Here is a 24,983-nt window from a genome sequence, read left to right as displayed (position 1 = left end):
CTGCTGAATGACTGGCGCAACTCTGGTGCCCCCTGTTACCATCTGCCTCCTCTCCTCACTCGTCCAAATCCCCAGCTCAGATTCAGCATTTTTTTTTCCTTTTGGGTCACACCCGGCGATGCACAAGGGTTACTCCTGGCTCATGCACTCAAGAATTACTCCTGGCAGTGCCCAGGGGACATACAGGGTGCTAGGAATCGAACCCGGGTCGGCCGTGTGCAAGGCAAACACCCTACCCACCGTGCTATCACTCCAGCCCCCAGGTTCAGCATTCTTTTTTTTTTTCTTTTTGGGTCACACCGAGCGATGCTCAAGGGTTACTCCTGGCTCTGCACCCAGGAATCACTCCTGGCGGTGCTCGGGAGACCATATGGGATGCTGGGAATTGAACCCAGGTCGTCCGTGTGCAAGGTAAGTGCCCTACCTGCTGTGCTATCACTCCAGCCCCGTTCAGCATTCTAAAAACGCGCACACACACCAGTGCAGAGAGGACAGCAGGAGGGAGCACTCCAAACACTCCCACCTGCTGGGCGGCCTCAGGAAAGCCCCGACGCCACAGGGGCAGAAACAGCAGTCAAACCCCCCATCGGCCACCCACTCACACGCCCCGCCCCCCCACCCGGCACCACTGACCTTTCAGAGGTAGGGTCTGCACAGTTGAGAGGGTACTTGAGCTCGATCACGTCTCCGTTCTTCTCCTTTAACTGCCCGTGGTGCTCCATGTAATACTGGACCAACTCAGCCAGAGTGGCAAACTTCTCCCCTCCGTACAAGTCATAGTAGTCGCCAGTGTTCTGAATCTTGATGTGGGTGACAGCGCCATTTCTTCTAAAATAGTCCATTGGGAGAGGGAGGGAGGAAGCAGAGACAAATCAAGAGCTCTCCTAGAAGACCGACTCTCCTCCTTTTTTATTTTATTTGTGTCTTCAGCTTCTCAGCTAAATTTGACGAGGCTCAAGCGTTACTCCTGGCAGTGCTCAGGGGACAATATGGGATGTCGGGGGTCGAATCCAGGTCAGTGCGTGCACTGCAAGCAACCCCCCCCCGTCCCCCGCTGTCATATCTCTCTGGCCCCAAGACCGACTCTCGTGTTGCCATCAGATACCACGTGCACAGAAACAAACCAAGGGATGCGTTTCCGCTTTCCCTGCCATGAGTTCAAGCAAAGGAAGGAAAGAAAGCTGCCCTCAGACATTTCAACATCACAGGCTGGCTTGCTCCTTTCCCTCACGTACCTTCTACTTCCAAAGGCTCACTGTCATGTGGCAGGTATAATCTGACAATTAATCAAGATACGGAATTATGCACCTATCTTATAATTCAATAAACTCACTCCTACATATTGCTCCAAAACAAGTGTCAGGAAAACAAGCAAGAGAAAACTGGAGCACTTGCTTTGCAGGAAGAAGGTCCAGCCAGTTTGATCCCTGGGAACGCCCTGTCCCCCAAGCACTTTCAGGAGGGAGTGAACCTGAGAACACACTGATAGTAGCCCCGGAGAACCACCAAGTACAGCCCAAAGGGAGGAACTCTAAGGAAACCAAAATATTTGCAAATGAATATTCACTGAAGCCTCTTTTTATTTTTTTAATTTTTGGTTTTGGGGCCAACTGGATGTGCTCAGGGCTTACTCGTGGCTCTGCACTCCAGGATCATTCCTGATGGTGCTCAGGGGGCAAAATGGGGTTGTTCCCTGGGGACTGAACCCTGGTCGGCTGTTTGTAAGGCAAGTGCTCTACCCGTTGGACTATCTCTCCCCAAAAACCTCACTTTAAAAGGGGGAAAAAAACCCCCTCAAATATTCATCACCAAATTGGGGGGCTGGAGCGATAGCACAGCAGGGAGGGCATTTGCCTTGCAAGCGCCGACCCGGGTTCGATTCCCAGCATTCCATATGGTCTCCCGAGCACTGCCAGAAGTGATTCCTGAGTGCAAAGCCAGCAGTAACTCCTCGGCATTGCCGGGTGTGATCCAAAAAGGAAAAAAAAAAAAAGAATACACAGTTTGATACTTATACAATGAAACACCATGGAGCAATTTATTTAAAAAAAAACAAGGAGAGTCAAGGTGGAGACGGGACGCAGCTGCCGGGACCAGCAGAGCAGTAGCGGCTCTCAGCACGTGATGGCACAGAAACAGCATCATTTGGCAGGAATGAATGTAAATATCGTTTCTTTTAAAAAGGCACTTTTCAAGGCCAACCTGGCGCCTGCAACTACTGTGGCGCCCCAGGTTTCTTGCCTCGTGCAACCTGTTTGGGTGGCTGGGTGGTTCCAGAAACTTGCAATCAGCCAGGTGCTGGCGCTGGGCCCAGAGGCGGCACCAAAACTAAAAATCATTACCGGGGTTCCTCAGAGCCGGTGTCCCCTCTCCACCCACCCCAGAGGAAGCCCTGGTGGCCACAAACTTTCAGAAGAAAAACCCAGGTACACGGGAACAGGCTCTGAAGACACCGGCAGAGACAGAGATAGTTCAACCCTTCCTGTCTCCCTGTCCCTTCGGGGGCCTGGCTGTCACACCCACAAACTGCGCTCAGGCCCTATTTAAGTGTGCCTTGGTCCAGAGACTCACAAATGGATCTCAAAATGGATCACCTCCCTCAGCGATGTCTCTGGATCCCAATCATTTACATATTTAGAATTCCAGGAGTGCGCGGCTGCTTTACGGCTGCGCAACCTCTCATGATATTCATAATAAGCAATAGAAAATAAACTGTCTAGAATCTGTTTGTGACAGGCAGGCTTGAATGGTGGTGGGAAATTTTGAAATTATGATAGTGGGAAGATGCAACAGTGGTGGGAAGGAGCAATGGTGGTGGGATTGGTGTTGACGTATTAAATGTAATCAATCAATATGAACAACCTTATGAAAATAAAATTTAAAAAAAAAGACTAAAAATCGTCCACTGCTGCTCCTATGGCTCAGAGCACTTGCAGTATCCCAGGTGAATCTCACAGAATCACAGAATCTTGTACCCAACATGTTATGGAGGAAAATCTCCCTGAGCACCAACTGGCTGCAGATAAACCCGAGGATAGGGTGCGTGCCCCCGGTGAGGTTCTGCTGGACTGGTGGCCTGTCCAGAGCGTGCCAGCTGCGCACAGTAGCCATCCTGGTCCTGGTCCTGATCTCAGCCGGGGCCACTGCTGCCATCGCTGCTGGGACACAAAGGTCACCACGCCATCAGCGGGTCAACCTGGACCCAATAGGTGACAGCATCCGCAGCCTGATGGTGCCCTTGGGCTTTCAGACACCCCAAAGTCGCCGCTATGCCTCTGGCCAGACTCCAACAACTCGGGGGATAAAGTTTCCTTGAGAAATTAAACCACGGAGCCACACCCACAAACTACCTCCAGCTCTGCCATACAAACTCATTTTGTATGGCCTTGCTTCAGAGACTCATAAATAAATCTCAGAAGAGATTAAAAAAAAAGATACAGTAGATCTTCTCAGACTCCACATGGCTGAATAATCTGGGGCACATGGGGGAGGGGGGGCAGGCTAGCCCAGTGCTCATCCAGAGCCCCTAGTTGCTGTATGCTCCCACAATTCCAAATCACTGCCATGTTCTGGCTGGACCCCATCATCTCAAGATGAACCTCACCAAGAAACTAAGTTGCTGAAAACTCAGATATGCAGGTTTTGTGAGTGAAATCTCTAAGCTTTCTCAGAGTTGGGATGGGCTACTGCCCCCACTTCTCTAAACTCTCGAAAGCCCTGGCAGTGACCCCATGAACCCACTCCAGTATCGCCTTGTAAGCTCCTTCACTGGCCTCATTGCAGAAACACATAAATAAATCTCAAGAGATCAAAAGCCTTTCCTCCCCATCCCAACAAGACCCCAAGTCGCCACCCACAAACGGCCTCTCTGGCTCCTGATCAAGCCGTTTAATGGCCATGATCCCAGAGACTAAGAAACAAATCTCGAAACCCAGTGGCTTTTGGCAGAAATGCATCAACCCAGGTGTGAATAGGTTTCGTGCCTTGGCCTGTTCCCCCTGGTGGCCTGGTGGCCGCCATCCTCCAGAGGCCACTGGACAATCAGGTTTGGGCCTGCAGTGACGAGACACGCAGTGCCTCATGGGATGAGGGTGGAGTCGGCCCTTTCCTCCCCAACTAGACCACGAGTAGCCGCCCACAAACGGCCTCTATGGCTCCTGATCAAGCTGCTTAACGACCATGATCCCAGAGACTCAGAAACAAATTTCGGAACCCAGCAGGTTTTGGCAAAAATCCCTCCAGATTTAAGTGTTAAAATTTCAGAATTTCAAAATCGCGCAGCCACTACTGCAGCCACGCAACATCATATGTTATTCTTAACCAGCAATAGAAAACAAATTGTCTACTGCTGCCAAATTTCGGAACCCAGTGGCTTTTGGCAGAAATGTGTCTGGACCCGCAGTAGGTTACTGTCTCTGGGCCACCCCAGGGGGGAAAGGGTGTTGTCCCTCTGCCTGCTCCCCCAGGTGGCTCGGTGGCCGCCATCCTCCAGAGGCCATTGGACAGTCAGATTTGGGCCCTCAGTGACGAGACACGCGGGGTCTCATAGGCCAGTCCTTCCCTCCCCACCCCAACAGAGACCCAGAGTCGCCGCCCATGAATGGCCTTTCTGGCTCCTGATCAAGTTGCTTAATGGTCATGATCCCAGAGACTCAGGAACAAGTCTCGGAACCCAGCAGGTTTTGGCAAAAATCCCTCCAGATTTAAGTGTTAAAATTTCAGAATTTCAAAATCATATGTTATCCATAACCAGCAATAGAACACAAATTGTCTACTGCTGCCTTTTTAGCAGATCTGAGTGTTGGGGTAAAATCCCATATAATAATGGTGGGTCTGGTGTCAAAATAGTGAATGTGATCAAAGTAGAGAGAGAGTAAGGTAAAGGTAAAGGCCCTCCCGTTGATCGTCGATTTGCTCGAGCGGGCCCAATAACGTCTCCATTGGAGACTTTGTTGTTACTGTGTCTGGCATATCGAATACTCTCGGTAGCTTGCCGGGCTCTCCGAGAGGGGCGGAGGAATCAAACTCGGGTCGGCCATGTTGACTGCGTGTAAGGCGAATGCCCTACCCGCTGTGCTATCGCTCCAGCTCGAGAGAGAGAGTAATGTGGAAATAATCTTCCCCACAGGTAGGGGGAGGATGTGGGGTGGGGATATTCTGGGGTTGTTGGGGGTGGAGAATGGGCACTGGTGAAGGTACAGGTGTTTCATTATATGACCAAGACTTAAACCCAAAAGCTTTATAACTGCTATCACAGTGAGTCAATAAATAAAATTATAAAAGAAGAAAAAAAAAAGTAAGGTGGAGTTCATGCCCAATTTAATCAGCTAATCAGTGGCTGAATAAATAGCAGTACTCCTACATAAAAAAAAAAAAAGATCAAAAGCTACAGTAAATCTCAGGCTCACATGGCTGAATAATCTAGGGAACATGGGGGCTGGGGGCTTTAAGCCCAGTGTCCATCCAAACAGAGTCCCCAGAAGCCGCTAGTTCCCACAATCCATAATCGCTGCTGTGACCCCAGCCAAATTCTACTGTCTTGGGATGGGCCCCACTGAGATACTAATCTGCTGAAAATTCAGGTATGCAGGTTTTGTAACTGAAATTTCCAGACTTTCTCAGGGTTGGGATGGGCTACCAACCCCCACCTCCCTGTATTTCTAGAAGCCCCTGAAGTCACATCGACACCCCAAAGATACCATCCCTGGGGCTGGGGCAATAGTACAGCAGAGAGGGCATTTGTCTTGTACATGGCTGACCCGGATTCGATTCCCAGCATCCCATATGGTACCCTGAGCACCACCAGGAGTGATTCCTGAGTGCAAAGCCAGGAGGAAACCGTGTGCATCGCCGGGTGTGACCCAAAAAGCAAAACAAAAACAAAAACAAAAAAGCTGCCAGCCCTTTAAAAAAGCTTCTCCAGTCTTTCCTTCCTGATAAATATACCAAACCCCCTGAACAAGATGATAACCTCTTAGTACCTATACTACAAACCATAATGCACAAAAGGACAGACGGGCTGGAGCGATACCACAGCAGGTAGGGCATTTGCCTTGCACACGGCCGACCAGGGTTTGAGTCCCATATGGTCCCCTGAGTACCGCCAGGAGTGATTCCTGAGTGCATGAGGCAGGAGTAACCCCTGTGCATCGCCGGGTGTGACCCAAAAAAGCAATAAATAAATAAATAAATTTTAAAAAAAAGGAGAGACAGAGAGAAAGAACTAAAGTGCCTGCAACAGAGGGGTGTGTGTGTGGGGGGGGGGATGCAGGAAGGAAATGAGACATCAGTGGTAGGAAATATAAACTGGCAGAGGGATGGGTGTTGGGTCACTGTATGACTGAAACCCAGTCATGAACAGCTTGGTAATGGTCTATCTCACAATTAAAAATTTTTTAAATTATATACAAAAAAAAAAAAAACAAAGACTGGCATTGGAGACAGTACAGTGCAGAAGGCACCTACCCTGTACATGTACTGACCCAAGTTCACTCCCAGCACCAAAGATGGCCCTGACTCTACCAGGAGTGATCCCTGAGCACCCTGGGTGTAGCCCCAAAACGAAATCACTAAAATCACCTCTGACACACCGAACAATAGAGATGTGGGCCAGGGAGAGAATGCATGGTTAAGACACTCACCTTGCATGTGGTAGACCCCACTTCCATCCTCTCCCAAATATTGTGACTCTGGGAGAGCTGCCCAGGAGTGACCCTGAGCCAGAAAAGCCCTGAGCACCACCAGGGGTAACCCTATCCCACCTCCCCAAAAAAGGACAAAGAGGTGCTTTTCAGGGTGACCAAAATGCTCTGGTTCTTGTGTCTGTTTTGTTTGGGGACCAGCCCCAAGAAGCTGGCTTGCACACGGCCAACTCCAGTTTGATCCCCCGCATGTGGTCCCCAAAGCACCTCGAAGAGTAATCCCTGAGTGCAGAGCCAGGAGCAAGTCCTGAGCACCGCTGGGTGTAGCTCCCAAAAAAAAACACCAAAAAAAGCACTCACTCGGAGCTGGAGCAATAGCACAGCGGGTAGGGTGTTTGCCTTGCATGCAGCCATCCCAGGTTCGATTCCCAACATCCCATATGGTCCCCCGAGCACCGTCAGGAGTAATTCCTGAGTGCATGCGCCAGGAGTAACCCCTGTGCATCACTGGGCATGACCCAAAAAGAAAAAAAAAAAGAAAAGAACTCATTCGACTGTTCCATTAATCCAGGGGTCTCAATAGAAGAAACACCCAGAGGTGCCCATGCGGGCTTGATTCACCTCTGCTCCACGGGCCAGGGCCCCACTGGGCAGCACCACAGGGCAGGGGCGTGCAGGAGGGAGGAAGGCTGGCTGGCACAGCCTCACCAACTCCGACCTGGAAAACTCCCCAGTGCCCCCGCAGGGTCCCAACTTACCGAACGGAGAGAGTGAAGTCTCCAGGGTTGCTTTTACTGGGTCTCGCCAGAAAGCTGCCATCAACTCCTCGGGTCAGGAGCAGGTTCTCTGCCTCCACGCCAGTGATGTTCGGGTGAAACCATCTTGGGAGAGAAACAGGCATGAAGAGCTTGAGATTTCGTCATAACCATTTCCCACAGGGGTGACAGCTACAATGCGTCATGGGCACTGTAAATGCAAGCCAACGGTGTCACAGGGATGGAGCACAGTTCTGCTAGTTGCCACTCTGGGTTCGATTCCCGGTTCTGCGTAATCCACCAAAGAACCAAGCTGGGAGTGGGCCCAGAATTTTCTTCCTCCAATGTTTAATAAGGGGCCATAGAGATAGTACAGCAAGCAAGAATGCCTTAGTGCAGCGAACCAGGGCTTATCCTCTGCACCCCAAATGGTCCCCCTGAGCACCACTACACGTGAGCTCAGAGCCAAAGGTAAGCGAGAGAGAAAGAGAGAGAGAAAGAGAAAGAGAGAATGAATGTAGATTTTCTGATTTTGATGTTTGTAATGCAATATCAACTGTGACTCTGGGTGACAAAATAAGGTTCTTTGGGGTTTTTTTGTTTGTTTGTTTTTGGGTCACACCCAGCAATGCTCAGGGGTTACTCCAGGCTCTGAACTTGGGAATTATTCCTAGTGGTGCTCAGGGGACCATATGTGATTGTCGGGGATCGAGGCAGGACAAGTCGCATACAAGGCAAAATGCCTTGCCCGCTGGACTATCTTTCCAGCCCAAATGAAGTTCTTCGTACTATTATTGCAACATCTGAGTAAACAGGAAATTGTTTCAAACAAGTTTTAGAAACACAAAATTGAGGGCTCAAGCCCTCAATTTTAAGTACAGCGGGTAGAGAGCCTGCAACACGGCCAATATGGGTTCTAGAAATCCAACTGCTAGCCCAGAGGAACTACATGTGGCCTCAGAGCCCGTCTTGCGAACACAGGGTCCCGAGTTCTACCATGTTCACATGTACCATTACCACGGTAGCACCTGCGTGGACCCTGGACTTGCTCTCCTACCCAGGGACTTTAAAAAATTTTTTTTCTAATAGATTTATTTACTTAAATAAAGCATGACTTATATCATTACTAAATTATGCAACCTTATCCCAGAAACCAACTGTGAAAGGGCAATGACAGAGAATAGAAAGGAAGACAGAAATGAAAATTTTCATCAAGAGCATGAAGATGGGTCGGAGAGACTGTCCAGAGGCCTTGCCTTGCATGTGGTCAACTCTAGTTTGATCCCCTGCCCCACACGTGGTCCCCCAAGTACTGCCTGAAGTGACCCTTGAACCCCAGGCCAGGATTAAATCCTCAATGCTATGACGTATGGTCCAAAATCAAACAAAGTAAGAGTATAGGGACGAAGAAGGCAGACTTCTATGAACACTAATGTTTTATTATTTTTTATTGGAGCGGGGGAAGTATTATCTCTCCAGCCCTAAGAAATCAAACTTTCAACTGTTACATTGTGCTATTTCTTTCCAAAACAACCTAAATTAACTTAGGGCTCTTTTTTTAATGTTTTTATTAAGGCACTGTAATTTACAAAGTTATTCATAGCACCCAACTTTACAATCAGCATGATCAAATTCCACCTGCATAATTTTCCCGATCATCAATCCCATTCCCAGTATGAGACCACTCCCACCTGGCTCTAGGTGTCGGGGACCAAACCCGGACTGGCGGCACTGCAAGGCCAACGCCATAACTGCTGTCCTATCACTCCGGCTCCAAGACTTGTGACTCTGAAGGAAACCCAGACACTACTGTGGCCACAGGTTCGCACCTTTGCAAGTTTGACAGAAATGGCTCACAGAGTAGCCTGCCGAGGAAGTGACTCCGAGGAGGTGACTCCCACGGCTTGGAGGGAGTCTCAGCCCCCATAGGTGAGTGGCAGCAGGTCAGACGGGCCATCACCTTATCCCTTTACTGAGTGAACTACATGGTTCCATTTGAGACCTTGAGTCACATCTCGCACTGTAGCACTGTTCTCCCATTGTCCATCAATTTGCTCGAATGGGCCCAGGAACGTCTACATTGTGAGACTTGTTACTGTTTTTGGCATATCGAATACCTCACAGGTAGCTTGCCAGGCTCTACCGTGCGGGCGAGATACTCTTGGTAGCTTGCCGGGCTCTCGGAGAGGGGCGGAGGAATCAAACCCAGGCCGGCCGCGTGGAAGGCAAATGCCCTACCCACTGTGCTATCGCTCCAGGAGTCACACCTTAGCATCGGTTCACTGACACTGTCTTCCCATTGTTCATCAATTTGCTCGAGCAGGCCCAGTAACATTGTGGGACTTGTTATTGTGTTTGGCATATCAAATACGTCACGGGTAGCTTGCCAGGCTTTGCCATGTGGACGAGATCTTCTCGGTAGCTTGCCGGGCTCTCTGAGAGGGGCGGAGGAATTGAACTCGGATCACCCATGTTGGCAGCATGTAAGACAAACGCCCTACCCGCTGTGCTATCACTCCAGCCCAGTATTGGGTTATTAAGAGTAAATAGAGGACAAAGGTGGTGACAGGGAAAACCCGCGCCTGGCATTTAGCACCGAGGCAGGCAGAGGTAAGAGCTTAACAAACATTAGCTACCACGGTTGTTGACAATGTTATTATTGGTGGAAGATACACAGGACAGATTTTTCTGGTACATAATTATGTCAGCTGCAAACAGGCCATTTTGACGCAGGGATCATTTATGTTATGACAAACTGCCTTTTCATAAGCTTAGTCTCATGGCTCATTATTTCAAATAACATATAATTAGAAATGAAAAGTTCTAGTCCACAGTCAGACAACTTGAGCTTTGATGTACGATAGATTCACCTGCAGTTTTTTTGTGATTCTTTTGCCAGGCCGTACCTGGCAGGGATCAAGGGCTACTCCCCGCCTTGTGCTCAGGGATCAAGGGCCTCCTGCACGCAGAACATACGCTCTCTCCCTGGCCCGCTCGGCTACTCTGAAAACACATCTGTGGGGCTGGAGAGATAATACAGGGGTTAAGGTACTCGCCCTGCCTGCAGCTAACCCTGATCTGATCCCCAGCACCACACGCGGTCCCCTGAGCACTGCCAGGAGCGGTCCCGGAGGACAGAGCCTAGAGTGAGCCGTGAGCGTGCAGGAATGGGTTCTTAAACCTTTCCTACTTGTCAGAGCCAGAGGAATAGCGCAGAAGGCAGGGCGCTTGCCCTGCACATGGCCAACCCGGATTCAATGACAGCATCCCATATGGTCCCCTGAGCTCCGGAGCACAGAGTCAGAACATGCCCTGAGCACCACTGGGAGTAGCTCCCAAACCAATGTTAGCAGCCCCGTCCCTGTGTGAGGAAATTGCTGAGTAGCTGGTAATTCCAGGGAATTATTCTCAAGGCAGCTGTGCTAAGCAAGGAGTTAAAACTCGGGAGCCAAAGTCTGATTTCAGTTTCTTGCCTAAATTTGAAGTGATCCTGAGTGTCACCCTTCCTGCGTGCCCCTGCAGCAAAATCATTATCTTTGTCCTGAGGAGAATGTGAGTGAGTGACGTCGTATCATTTTGGCATATGACGAAAAAAGCATCTTTCATTCTGCAATGACAACGTGCCATTCTAGGGGGTGACGGGAGGGAAATGCGGACACTGGTGGAGGGATGGGTGTTGGATCACTGGAGGACTGAAACCTGATCATGAACAGCTTTGTAACTGTGTATGTCACGGTGACTCAATTTAAAAAAGAGAGAGAGAAACGAAATGAAATGAAAATGTGCCACTCTAGGAAGTTCTGCGCCCTGGGGAGGGCAGTCAATGCAGACAGGCACTTTAACAGGCTGGGGGAAAGTGCTGAAGGTAGCGTCGGGTTGCTGCGGGGAGCTCAGGTCCTGGCGGAGTCGGGTGCTCAGCACCTCACTTCTGGTGACAAGACACTGCAAGCAACGGGCCTCCCACGGCTCCCCTAAGGGCTCCCATCTAGTTTGGAGCCGCCCGCGCGCATCTCTCTCCCTGCATCCACGCGTGCCTCCTACATTCCTCCTTCACCGCAACCAAAGCGATATTTTTAAACAGACCAGCTCAGGTCACGCCCCTGATCTCATCCTTCTGAGGGTCGTGCATTGCTCTTACCACTCAATCCAAACTGCAACCCGATCCACGGGAAACTGAGTTTAAAAAAAAATAAGGTGCAGGGAGAGCGTTTGTCTTGCACTCAGCCGACCCAGGTTCGATCCTTCCATCCTGGCCTGCCAGGAGTGATCTCTGAGTGCAAAGCCAGGAGCAAACCCTAAGCATTGCTGGGTGTGTCCCCAAAACAAACAAACAGAAAAATAAGCTGTGGGTCCAGAGCAGTAGTACAGCGGGTAAGGTGCTTGCCCTGCCCCGCAAGCGGCCAAGTCAAGTTCAATCAATCCCAGGCACCCCATATGGTCCCCCAAGCACCGCTAGGGAAGACATATGAATGCAGAGCCAGGAGAAAGCCCTGAGCACTGCCGGGTATGGCCCAAAACACAAACCGAAAAAGGCTGGTCTGGTGCCCACCTGCCTCCCTGAGTCACCAAGCCCCTATGCACCCTCTTCCGCTTTCAGACAGCTCCTGGAACTTCACCCTAGCCTGAATGCCCGATGCCTGATACAGGGCCTGGCACTGCGTATTCCAGTAATAGCTTCTAAATAAGTGAAACGTTATCTGAGAGTGGGTCAGTGTAGGGCTGAGACATTTGGATCCACCGTCCATTCTTTTTAAAAATAAACATTGTTAGTATGCATGTGGACACTCTGATACATTGTGTGTGCAATGTGTATTTCAGCACACAAGTATGAACACATTCTGAAAGGTCTATCTGACTGATTAAACCCCAGAACCAGCTTTATCAAACTCACATGAGGCTGGCATGTAAGCCGCTGTTCCTCTCTAAATTCAACACCCAGGCCAACACAACTGTCTTTCACATTTCAACATAGCCAAGGACCATAGCAACTGCGAGATTCCTAAATGCACACACACGACCCTCCAGCACTTGGCCATGAGGCTGGTGATGTGGCTCAAGAAGAAAGCAGGACCACCAGGTAGATAGCATGGCTGGTAAGGCTTGCATGCAAGCCCCACCAGGAGTGATCCCGCCATGCAGGGCCAGGAATCAGCCCTGGTGGAATCAGCACCACCAGGTGTGACCCCAAAACAAAACCAAAGAACAAAGCACATGCCGGGCGTACAGGAGACAGTCTTCAAAAACTAAGCCAGCCACAAATGAGGCGGGCTTTTAGGACGTTTGACTCCACTCAGGGGTTTCTGACTCTTGGTTACCATGCCAACCCTCCCCAGAACCTCCCAAATATTAGGGAGCTGCTTTTGCTCTCTCGACAAAGGTCCATGTGAGGGGACAAAGTTCTAAGGGCTGAGATGCTGGACAAACCTGCACCCTGCGCTCCATCCCGGCACCTCTGGGCGCCACGTGCAATCACGTAGTCAGAGCAGCCCTGAGTACTGCAGAGTGAGGCCCAGAAACAAAAAAGGAGGAAAAAAAAAAGGTCAGCAGGGATGGGAAGCGTTGTCTGTTTCCCAAAGAGCGGGAGGAGGCGCGCGCTCTCCATTGTTCTGGAGCGGCTAAGGAAGTTCGCCGGCCGCTTCTAACAATGACAAACGGTGGACGTCACTTTTCCAGGTCTGTGCGACTCCAAAGGCAACTCCACGCTGACCGTGCGCTCTGGCAGAAGACCAGCAGCTCTAGCAGAGGGACACACATCAAAGAGAGTTCCCGGTGGGAAGACAAGCCACTGGGCTTTCTCGGCGGGGCCAATCTATTTATTCCCCTGGAGATAAACAGACATGGCCGGGAGGCAGGGCCGAAGACATGTGCTTGACCCGCAACAGTTAAACCCCAAGAGAGAGGGACTGAGGAAGCTCGATTTTCTGCCCCTCGCAGCTTGGGTGGTCCTACACTATCTTTCAGGGGGCGGGGGCAGGGGGAGGGGGACAACACAACCTCCAAGAAGGAACCACGGGGGGGGGGGGGGGGGGGGGGGAAGGGGGCGCCGGAGCACTCGCACAGTGCTTGCCTTGCATGTGGCCGACCTGGGTTCAGTCCTCCTGCACCACTTAAGGTCTCCCGAGCCCCACAAAGGAGTGATCCTGGAGTGCAGAGCCAGGAGCAAGCCCTGGGCACTGCCAGGAGGGGGTCCAAACTCCAAAAACCAAACAAAGGAACCCTAAGCTGAAGGAAGAAGACTTGGAGGAAACAGGCAGTGTGTAAGCTGCGGCGCCTGCGAAGAGCAGACGAGCAGTCCCGGGATCCTGATGCCAGCGCGGAAGAGATAGTGTGGGGCGTGGGGCTTGCAAGAGCTGGGTTCAATCCCCGGCATCCCATATCATCCCCTGAGCATTGCCAAGAGTAAATTTTTTTTTTTTTTTTTGCTTCTTGAGTCACACCCAGCTATGCTCAGGGGTTACTCCTGGTTCTGCACTCAGGAATTACTCCTGGTGGCGCGCGGGGGACCATATGGGATGCCGGGGATTGAACCTGGGTCAGCTGCATGCAAGGCAAATGCCCTCCCCACTGTGCTTTCACTCCAGCTCCAAGTCAAGAGTAATTCTTGAATGCAGAGCCAGGAGGGACACCTGAGCAGTACCAGGTATGGCCAAAAAAAGAAAAAAAAAAAAAAAAGAAGGAAAGAAAGAAAGGAAATCCAAATCCCATATATCTCCAGTTACTGGGGGCTGGCGTTCGTTCCATGCTATCATGTCTCTGCCCACGAGATCAACAGGAGAGAAGGGGGCTTGCTGGCACTTTAGCTACGAATGTGTATAAAATCTAAACCCTAAACACACCAAAAAGGGTTAGAGAAGCAAAACAAAAGCCAGAACACTTGTCCTCCAGGAGAAAACACCTATGACGACTTCCTTGGCCAGCTTTTTCCCAATGCCCCATCAAAGCGAACCACAGGGCACAAGGCTAGATTTCAGCTGAGGGGCACTTGCCCTGCAGGTGGGAGGCCCTGGGTTCGAGCCCTGGCATACCAGGAACACCAACCCCTAAGCCTCCCACAGTCACGGCGTCTCTGGCAGCTGTTCCCAGCAGCTATTTCCACCTGACATCGCCCTCTCTGCTCTGGGCCTGCGGATTCCCTTGCAGCCGGAAGGCAGCAATGTTTTCCTAACTTACTCTTTCATCTCGCCTGATTCATAACTCCTTGCTGTATGAATATCGAGGCTAAAAATAATTTTTTTTGTTTGCTTGGGGGCCACACCCAGTGAAGTGCAGGGATCAGACCCAGGACTCCAACTCAGCTGTCCCCCCGAATCCTGAACAGGATTTGAAAAGAACAAAGAGAGTATCTGATTTCAGGACCTATCCTGTTGTACTGCGCTAATCATCACACCTGACTTTTTCCATCCAAGAACTGATGACCTGTCTTCAAAGATTCACAGGCGGGGCCAGAGCAATAGTCCAGCAGGGAGGGACTTTGCCTTGCTTCTCAGCCAACCCAGGTTTGAGCTCCGGCATCCCACAGGGTCCCTCCCAGCACCACCAGGAGTAATTCCTGAGTGCAGAGTCAGGAGTAATCCCTATGCATCGCTGGGTGTGGCCCAAAAAGCAAAAAAAAGAAAAAAAAAAGAAAGGCTTTACAGAGCAAGACAAATAGCTCAATGGATAGAGTTCATGCTATACACATGGCCGGGTCCCTTTCAATTCCCAGCACTGCAAGCTCACTGCCTGAGCACTGCCAACCTCCTACCAAAGGGACTCCCCCCCCCCACCAGGCAAGGAATCGGAAGTAGCCCCCTAAGCACTGTCAGGTCCAAAAAAAAAAAGTTTCACATATTGATTGCATCTCATTTTTGATCCCCCAAAAAAAGATATAAAAAATGTTTTAATGGGCCTCAAGGCTTTTCTCCCTTCTCAAGAAGCTCGTGTTCTGTCTTGAATACATTTTTATCTCTCTTTCTCTCCCTTCACATTTCTCTAATTTCATTTCCTTAAATAAAACTATTTCGGGGCTAGAGAGATAGTACAGTGTGTCGGGCGCTTGCCCTGCACGCGGCTGACCGGGGTTTGATCCCAGCATCTCATATGGTATACTCTGCGTCCCTCCAGGAGTAAGCCCTGAGCACCATCTGGTGTGGCTCAAAATCAAACAAACAAATTTTTCAATACTATTTGCTTTACAAAAAGAAAAAAAGCAAAGAAAAAGAGATGGGCGTCAAATCTGCAATGTTTAGGCAGTGAAATATGAAATTTGGCCATAGAGACAGCAGAGATTGCACCTGCCTTGCAGGTAGCTGCCTTCGGTTCAAATCTCAGCATCACGGTCGGTGTCCTGAGCAGAGCAGGTCCCCAAAACCAGAAATGAACAACATGCCTGCGAGAAGACTTAATGGCCTGTGTGAGCACATACGTGCTAGAAAGGAGGCCTGGGGGGTCCCAAGCACTGCATGTTCCCCGGAGTGACCACCACCAGGAGTGACCCCCTGGGTGGCTAAGCCAGGAGGAGCCCCAGAGCATGGGAGGGGAGGGGACTTCATAGAGGAGGCGGAGGGAAGATCAACGGGAGCGCTGGAGGGCATTAAGAGGCCCTATTTTGATTCCCAGCACCAGATGGTCTCCCAAGTGTCACCAGGGTGGACCAGGGGGCCCTAACACCACTGGCTCTGGGCAGTACTGGACCCAAACACGGCCTGGAATGTCCCGGAGCCCTGCTTGGGCGAACACCGTCCCCCCTTCTTCTGGTGAGAAGAAAAAAGAAAAGTCAGAGACAAAAAGGAAAAGATGTTTGTGGTTTTCTTCTGTTTTGTTGGCTTTTTGGGTCACGCCCAGGGCAATGCTCTGGGATTACTCCCAGCTCTGCTCTCAGGAATTACTCCTGGCAGTGCTCAGGGGACAATATGGGAAATCAGGGATCGAATCCAGGTCAGCCACATGCAAGGCAAAGCCCTACCCACTGGGCTATCACTCCAATCCCCAATGTTTGTGATTTTGATAAAGGAATTGTGTACCAAGCACAGATCTCTCAGAAAAAAAGAATAAGAAGATGCAAAGAAATGAGGTGAGGAAATTATTTGATCAAATAGAATGTAGGAGATACAAACAAGAAGATCCCATTATTGATCATAAGAAGAAAAAAAATGGAAACTACAATGAGGTACCACAACACGGTCACTAAAACAGCAGAACAAAATTCAGCAGGGCGTAGAAAGATAGCCCAGGGGTAGGCCAGATAGTACAGTGGGTAGGGCACTGGACCTGCACACTGATCCCTGCACCACATATGTATGATCTCCCACTAGCAGTGATCCCGAGCACTGAACCAGGAGTAAGCCCTGAGCACTGCTGTGTGTAAGCCAAAAACCAAACACTTAAACAAACAAAAAAACACAAAACAAGGTGGGGGGGGTTTGCAAGGGGTGGGAGACAAGCATAGCACAGCTGACCAGTTGATACCTGGTACCACATGGTTCCAGGGCATCAGGGTCCCTGCTTTATTTTTAAGCAGCTTTACTGAGATATAAATGACATGCAACAAATAACCTACAGTTGGGGGCCGGAGCGATAGCACAGCGGGTAGGGCGTTTGCCTTGCACGCAGTCAACCCGGGTTCTATTCCAGCATCCCATAGGGTCCCCTGAGCACCGCCAGGAGTAATTCCTGCGTGCAGAGCCAGGAGTAACCCCTGTGCATTGCCAGGTGTGACCCAAAAAGCAAAAAAAAAAACAACAAAAAAAGAAAACAAAAAAACACCTACAGTTATAGGCTGGAGAGATAGCACAGGGGTAAAGGCACTAGCCATGCACACAGCTGACCTCCGTCCATCCTCTGCACACATATGATGGTCCCCCGAGCCCTGCCAGGAGTGACCACTGAGCACAGAGCCAGGGGTAAGCCCTGAGCACTGCTGGGTGTGTCCCAACTCCCACCCCCAAGCCCAGAAAGCAACAAAGCAGACCTACAATCTGAAAAATAAGAAGAAAACAATCCCTGGAGAGCCCAGAATGATAGTACAGCAGCAGGACGGTTGTCTTGCATGCAGCCAACCTGGGTTCAATCCCTGGCACCCCATGCCAGGAGTGATCCTCTGAGCACAGAATCAGGAGTAACCTCTGGACACAACCAGCTGTGGACGAAAGTAGTAATAATGATAATAATAATAATAAAATTATTATTATTAATAAAATAACTCCAGGGAGATGGCTCAAAGGACTGTGCAGGTTTGGTTAACGGCACAGCCAGGAAGAGCCCCTGAGCACCAGTGGGTATGATCCCCCAACAAAAAGTAAAATAAAAAATCCTGGGCTGGGGATGTGGCCGAGAGCTAAGATGCACGCGCATGCACGAAACTGGGTACAATTCCCAGAACCACGAAAAAACAAAGAACCCCAATTATGTGGGGTTCACAGTCTGACTCTCCAATTCCCACTCCCCTTCACTCTTCTTGTTGCAGTGACCAGGGATCCCATTCAGTTGTGGCTCTGGGGATCTCGGAAGTGCCACTGAGACGGTACTTGGCATGCGGGACAGTGCCAGGGATCACGGTGTGGGGACGCATGTCTGCCCTGAGCTCTCCCGGGGCCTCCAGAACCTGACTTCTGAGATGACGCCCATTTCTTGAGTAAGAGAGCCCAGAAGAAGCCAGGGAACCGCTCCAGTCCAAACCGTCACCCCTTCCACTTGTGGCCTTGGCTATCCCCACCCGCCCCTGCTTCTACACTAAGAAGCTGGACCGTGTCCGTCCGTCTATTGCCACCCCGCCCCTCCCTCCCCCCTCCCCTCATGAAGCAGATCCTTTCTTGTCTGGAGAAGCAGACACAGGAACAAAAGGTTCAATGACTATTTGACAGATGAAAGAACAGACAACTGTTTTACTAAAAGGCTCCCTCAAGAGTTACAACGGTTGAAGCTCTGCACAGCCCCGTGGAAATGCAGTTATATATTTATTACTCAGCTCTGCAAAGCACTTGCCAAGGGCCCTGTCCAAGTCACCCGCTTCCTAAGGGCTTGCAGCCCTCATTCCCCTCTGTCTTTTGGTCCCAGATGCACGCGTGAATAGCGTGCAGGTGTGTTTTAAGAAGACATTCGGAAGAGTCTGCAACGTCTCCCAGTTCACCTACCGCCACCAGTTGGGAATAACCCATCACATGGCTCAGACAGTGCCTGCGAAAGGACAACCACGGAAAAGGTTTCACGATGGGTCTCAGGTGTGGACAGCAGATGCAGAGGGGCAAGGATCATTCTGGGAACAACAGGGCACGCTACGAGCCAATGACAAAACTGAGGCTGGCAGGTGCCGGGCCGTCGTTAGACATGAGTAACAGCAACGCGGCGATTGGCAGCGGGGATTCCGGCTCCACCACTAAGGTCAGTTAGGCAACCCTGGGCCGCGTTGCCCAATCTGAGTCAGTCTGCTCACCTTTGCAAAGGGGTGGGGGGGGGGATCGCCGCTACCCCGGGGGGCCGGGAGGCGGGTGCCCCGTGCTGGGCAGGACAGGCACCGCTCGCCGACACGCCTGCTCTCGGGAGCACTTCTGCCCGGGCCTGTGCCGACGTCCGGCCCTTCGCGCCGAGAGCGGGGGCCGACCCGACGTTACCTGCCTCTCCAGGTGGCGGCGGGCCCCGAGACAACGGCCCCCCCGGCTCCCACGGCCCGAAGCAAGACGGCGGAGGAAGGAAACGGTTCTGAGGGCTGCCGGGCCCGTCAGTTTTTCCACGTCTGGCACGTGAAGGCCGGCGGGCGGGGAGAAGGCGCGGCGGCGGGGGGCGCGGGCGGGGGGCGAGGCGCGGCGGGGTCGGGCGAGGCGGCGGCGGGCGGCGGGCGGGGGTCGGGGCTCGCGGCCGGCCGCTCCCGCCGCGGCCCGGGCTATTTCGGAGCCGGCGGGCGGCCTTTCTCATGAGGCAATGGGTCAGGAATGCGGCGCGCGCGCGGCCCCCGCCGGCCGCCCCGCGCCTCTACCTGCGCCCGCCGGGCCGCGCATCCCGGGCGGGCGGGAGCCGGAACTGGCGGCGGCAGGAAATGAATGGGGGGCGGCGCGGGGGCGCGGGGCCGCGGGGGGCCCTCCCGGCGGGGCCCGGCCGGCCGCGGCGCCCCCTCCCGGGCAGGGCGGGGCGCGGGCCGAGGCCCGGCCGGGCCCCTCGGGGCTCCTCACCTCCGCGATGTCATGTTCCTCCCGCCCTCCGGCTCCGCGGCGGGCCCGCTCCTCGCTCAGCGCCGCGGGGCCCGCTCACATCGGGCTGGCCCGACGGAGGCCCGCTCGGGACCCGACGTGGGGGCGCAGAGCCGGCCGGCCGCGCGCAGACCCCCTCCAGGCCTGTGGGGCTCCCGGACACTGTGCGGCCGCCCCCCGGGCCCGGCTGGCTCCGCCTCCGCCTCCTCCCCCGCCCCTCGCCGCCGGCGCCGCCCTGACGTCACGCGCGCGACGGCCGCCGCCACTTCCGGCCGCCCGGCGCCGCCGCGGAGCTGTCGGAGGGTTTTGTTCTTTGGGGGGCCACACCCGGCGATGCACAGGGGTTACCCTGGCTCTGCACTCAGGAATCACTCCTGGCGGTGCTCGGGGCCCACATGGGAGGCCGGGGATCGAACCCGGGGGGTCGGCCGCTTGCGAGGCAGGAGCCCTCCCCCCGCTGTACTCTCGGTTCAGCCTCTTTTTTTTTTTTTAATTAATGTATTTATTTGCTTTTGTGGGGCGGGGTCACACTCGCGATGCTCGGGGGCGACTCCTGGCCCTGCGCTCAAGAATCACTCCTGGCGGTGCTCGGGGGACCCTGCGAGATGCCGGGGGTCGAACCCGGGGCGGCCGCGTCGCCAGGTAGACGCCCGCGGGACTGTCGCGCCAAAGCCGTGTTGTCACAGGCTTTGCACCGAGGCGAGTGGCTGCCTCGAGCGCACCCCGAGCTTCATCGGTTCTTGCACGTCTCCGAAAAGCAGAGTTGTGAAAAACGCAACTGTGTTTTCGCGTGATTAGAGCAAACAAACGAAATCTGCAGTTGCTTGGCATTAGGCCTGGCTCTGGACTGAGCTGCACGTAGGTTTGAGTGTTTTCTATCTGTAAGACCCTGCTTTCAGCTTGGGGATCTAAACGAATTTCAGGTCAAAAGACGTGTTGGGCCCGAGCGGCAGGACCGCGGGAAGGGCGTTCGCCTTGCAACGGGCCTACCCTGGGTCGATCCTCAGCAGCCCATAGAGCTGCCAGGGCTATCTCTGAGCACAGCCAGGTGTCCTCTCAAAACAAAATAAGTTGATAAATAATAAAAATACCCGTGTTCTGGTGGAAGCAGCTACAGCAGTCAAAAATAAAATACTCAGGATAATATGCACATCTTTCTCCTTTGCCCGGGATCATTTATTTTTCTTTCTCTCTGGGTGGAAGGTGGGTGGGTTGGGGGACACACCCAAATGTGTGTGTTCAGGGGTATTCCTGGCAGTGCGGGACCACAGGTGGTGCCAGGGTTTGGAGAGTCAACTGAATGCGAAGCAAGTACCTTAGTGTGTGTGTGTGTGTGTGTGTGTCTCTCTCTCCCCCCTCCCCTCCCTCTCCCTCCCCATTTCTCTGGTCTGTCTGTATCTCTTCCCCACGTGGTTTCCTGTGCCCTGGGAAAATAACAGAATAGTGCCAGGAATGCACTCTACCCACCGAGCAGCTTTCCAAGACCTAGAGTAACTTGTTGGAGCTGGGGCAGGATTGGGCCACAGCCAGCGGTGCTCCGGGCTTACGCCTGGCTCACTCCTGGAGGTGCTCAGGGGACCAATTGGCCATGTGAAAGCCAAGTGCCTTCCCCTCTGCAGCCCTGGAGTATCTTTTAAATAAGACAGTTATGAAAGACTTCTCTAAGAATGACCTCTGAGTAGATTCAAAGCAGGGACCTGAGAGATGGTTGAGCAGTTAAGATGCTTGCCTTGCAAACAATACACCTGGCATCAGGAGTGATAGCACAGCGGGTAGGGCGTTTGCCTTGCACGCAGCCGACCTGGATTTGGTTCCCAGAATCCCATATGGTCCCCCAAGCACCACCAGGAGTAATTCCTGAGTGCCTGAGCCAGGAGTAACCCCTGTGCATCACCGGGTGTGACCCAAAAAGAAAAAAAAATCTGTTCTGGTCCCCTGAGTCAAGGGCAGCCCTGAGAACTACCAGATATGCACCCTCAATAGATGTCGGAGTAATCTGTAGAAATAACTCAAGGGGGCAGTGGCGGGAATGCAGCTCAAAAATATAGCACTTGGCTTGCATGTGTGAGGCCCTGCGTTACCTTTCTTGTTTTCTAAACAAGAAGTAATTCAAGAACCTGAGGGGCAGGTTCTTGCTCAAGGCTGTCTTGCTCATGGCTGTCCCGGGTTCGATCTCCAGCATCCCATATGGTCCCCTGAGCACTGCCCGAAGTAGTTTCCAAGTGCAGGGCCAGGAGTAACCTGCACAACGCTAGGTATGACCCCACCCACCCCCCAAAAAAGAAAGACCTTCAGTTCGCTTTTAATTCCTCTTAAAGGCAAGTTGCATTGAGGCACAAAATGATTTACTCCGCAAAACTAGCTGTTTTGTAATTAATTGAGTACAAAGGGCTTAGGTGTGGCTTCCATGGCAGAGCACTTGCCTTGTATATGTGAGTCCCTGGGTTCTCCAGCAGCTGCACGGTCCCTGTGCACTGCCAGATGTGCCCCTGAGAATGACAATGAAGAACTGCCCCAGCTCCTTCATAAAATGTTGAGTGTATAATGAAGATGCTGATGACATATTGTGCAACTGAAGGATCAGTACATTTTGCAATACCACAACACAACACCAGAGGGGGTTCTTTAATATTCTTGCTTCAATGGCAGATCTTTTAAACATTCTGTAGCGTTTTCAGCTGAAAGTCTCTAGCAGTTTCTCCAAAGTGCTTTGCTGGGGCTGGAAAGATGGTACAGAGGTATTTACCTTGCATGCAGCGGACCAAGGTTCCCTGCATCCCCAGCATCCCATGAGTAATTCCTGAGTGCGAAGCCAGGCGTGACCATTGGATATCGCCCCAAAACAACAACAAGCAAGCAAAAATCAAGGGTGCTTTGCTTTGGAAGCTGGACCCAAAAAAAAAAAAAAAACTGCTAACACATGTGTTAAAAAGAAAAAGAAAGAAAAAAATCAATCATACTTTTACTCTTTTGAAAAGATGACATGCTTGGCCACTTGAATAATCCTAAAATGGAGAGGAATCCCATTTATCCTGTATCTGGATGGAAAGTAAACGTATTTTTTTTTTTTTGCTTTTTTGGGTCATGCACTCAGGAATCACTCCTGGCAGTGCTCGGGAGACCCTATGGGATGCTGGGAATCGAACCTGGGTCGTCTGCGTGCAAGGCAAATGCCCGACCTGCTGTGCTATTGCTCCAGCCCCGGAAAGTAAACGTATTTAGAAGCAATATAGTTTAGCAGGCAAGACAACTCTCCAACCACTCCAGGTCTGGAACATTCCACTGCAATCTTGGAAGCCTTCAGAGGCCTCCCACAGCCTGAGCATTTGTATCCTCACTCAGCTAGAGCCAGAAAAAGTCTCCAAGCTTCCCATGGGGATGCAGCCACAAAGCAGGTGATTTGGAGCTGAAGAAAGCCCATGGGGAAAACTGCCACCAGCCGCCAGTCAAGGAGAGCACGGACAATTCAAATCAACAGACGCCGCACTTGGACTAGGGACACTGTGCAGAGGTTAAGGTGCTGGCCTTGCATGCAGCCAACCCCATCTCAACCCTTGGCACCACAGGTGGTTCCCAGGCAAGGAGAGGTCCCTAACCACACTGTAAGGTGTATGCGGCTCCCAAACACTGACAAAGGACCTTCTTTCATTGATTTATTTCCCCCTCCCCCTAGGGGAGATGAAGATAAGGAATATTTTTGGCCTCTCCCTGATATACTCAGGGGCCTCCTGGCTCTGGGCTCAAGATTTACCTCTGGGGCAGACCACATGTATCCTGGTCATTCTGGGGGACCACATGTAATGCCAGGGATCAAACTAGGCCATACAAAGGCTTGCTGTAAAGGCCTTATATCCTGTACACTCTCCCCAGCCCTTATTCTAATTTTCAGTTCTAATATGAACAATTATGTCCTGGCTGGGGCTGTAGCTCAGTGATATAGTACATCATGTGAGGCCCTGAGTATTATTCCCATCACACTAAAAAAACTTGAAAAGAATGTAATCAAATCCATGGCATGAACAAGTTCTTTAACCTCCTTGAGCCTCAGTTTACGTGATAGCACTCTTCTTTGTAGGTTGTTGAGAGAATTAAGTTAGGTAAGCAAGACAGGTAACAGAGGCTGTGGAGTAGACAGCATCCTATTATCCCTGGTGCATAAACTTTAGCCCAATACTTGGTGAAAGGAAGGATTTCATCAACAACTAAGTTGATGAGATGATGGTGGTGGTGGTGATAGGGAGATCTAGGTTTATCTAGCACTTACCATGCATACAATAGTGTTCTTAGTGATTTTGAACATTTAATTTAACAATGTTGTGAATTAGCTACTTTGATATCCTGATTTTAGAAATGAAGAAAGGAATACAAAGTAGTCTGATAGACAATCATGTTCCTATATGCCTTCATGCTTCTTGCATTTATTGTTCCGGTTATCACTCTCATCTGTTAAGTTTATATTTAATTCTTCCAAATCCCATGTAAGGGGTCAGGTGAGATAGGCCAAAGGACTGTGCACAGGGCTGCAGAGTCAGAAACAGCCCAAGTATCTCAGGCAGTGGGGGGCAAGGGCAGGGTGGGAATCACACACAAAAATCAACTCTATCACAAAATGTCCTATATCCTAAGTCTCCAGAGAGATTAAAAAAAAAAAAAACTACTCTTGGGGCTGGAGAGATAGCACAGCGGGTAGGGTGTTTGCCTTGCATGCGGCCAACCCGGGTTCGATTCCCAGCATCCCATATGGTCCCCTGAGCACCGCCAGGAGTAACTCCTGAGTGCAGAGCCAGGAGTAACCCATATGCATCACCAGGTGTGACCCAAAAAGCAAAAAAAAAAAAACCTACTCTTTTTTCTGTGTATTTGAGATAAGTGATTTTCTTCCCCTGGAGGAGTATTTGTGTGTGTATGTGTGTGCATGTGTGTGCGTGTGTGTGTTGGGAGACACACTCAGCAGTGCTAGGTGTTGTTAGGGAAGGGGTCTCACCCAGCAGTGCTCGGGGGACCACATGGTGGCGTTAGGAATGCAAACAATGCCTGTGCTCGAGTCCTTTGAGCCATCTCTTCGGAATCGATAGCACAGCGGGTAGGGCGTTCGCCTTACACGCGGCCAACATGGCCAACGCGAGTTCGATTCCTCCGCCCCTCTCGGAGAGCCCGGCGAGCTACCGAGAGTATTCGATATGCCAGACACAGTAACAACAAAGTCTCCAATGGAGACGTTACTGGGCCCGCTCGAGCAAATCGACGATCAACGGGAGGGCCTTTACCAATATCCTATATATATTTAAATATATCACTTGATCACTTGACTTCCGTTGATCGTCGATTTGCTCGAGCAGGCGCCAGTAACGTCTCCATTTGTCCCTGTCGCATGCTAGTGTAGCCCAATGGCGTCTGTTCGTTCTAGGAACACGAAGAGCCTCAAA

The 24,983-nt window shown here is 51.6% G+C and overlaps 1 protein-coding gene across 3 annotated transcripts in view; it reads right to left on the bottom strand.

Annotated features, from left to right (window-relative positions):
• Positions 1-19,758, bottom strand: part of PTPN11 (protein tyrosine phosphatase non-receptor type 11) — a 51,640-nt gene extending 31,882 nt beyond the window's left edge. For all 3 annotated transcript variants that reach the window (XM_056107125.1, XM_056107126.1, XM_056107127.1), the window contains exons 1-3: positions 19,540-19,758; positions 7,400-7,522; positions 634-828 (exon numbers count right to left, since the gene is read on the bottom strand). In XM_056107125.1, the coding sequence (XP_055963100.1) occupies positions 634-828; positions 7,400-7,522; positions 19,540-19,553 (332 nt within the window). In that variant the 5' untranslated portion in view covers positions 19,554-19,758. The remainder of the gene's footprint in view (positions 1-633; positions 829-7,399; positions 7,523-19,539) is intronic.
• Between the last annotated feature and the right edge of the window lie 5,225 nt (positions 19,759-24,983).

Source organism: Sorex fumeus, unplaced genomic scaffold (genome assembly GCF_029834395.1).
Source record: "Sorex fumeus unplaced genomic scaffold, SorFum_2.1 ptg000155l, whole genome shotgun sequence".
Lineage (NCBI taxonomy): Eukaryota > Metazoa > Chordata > Mammalia > Eulipotyphla > Soricidae > Sorex > Sorex fumeus.
This window is presented reverse-complemented; position numbering and strand designations above follow the sequence as displayed.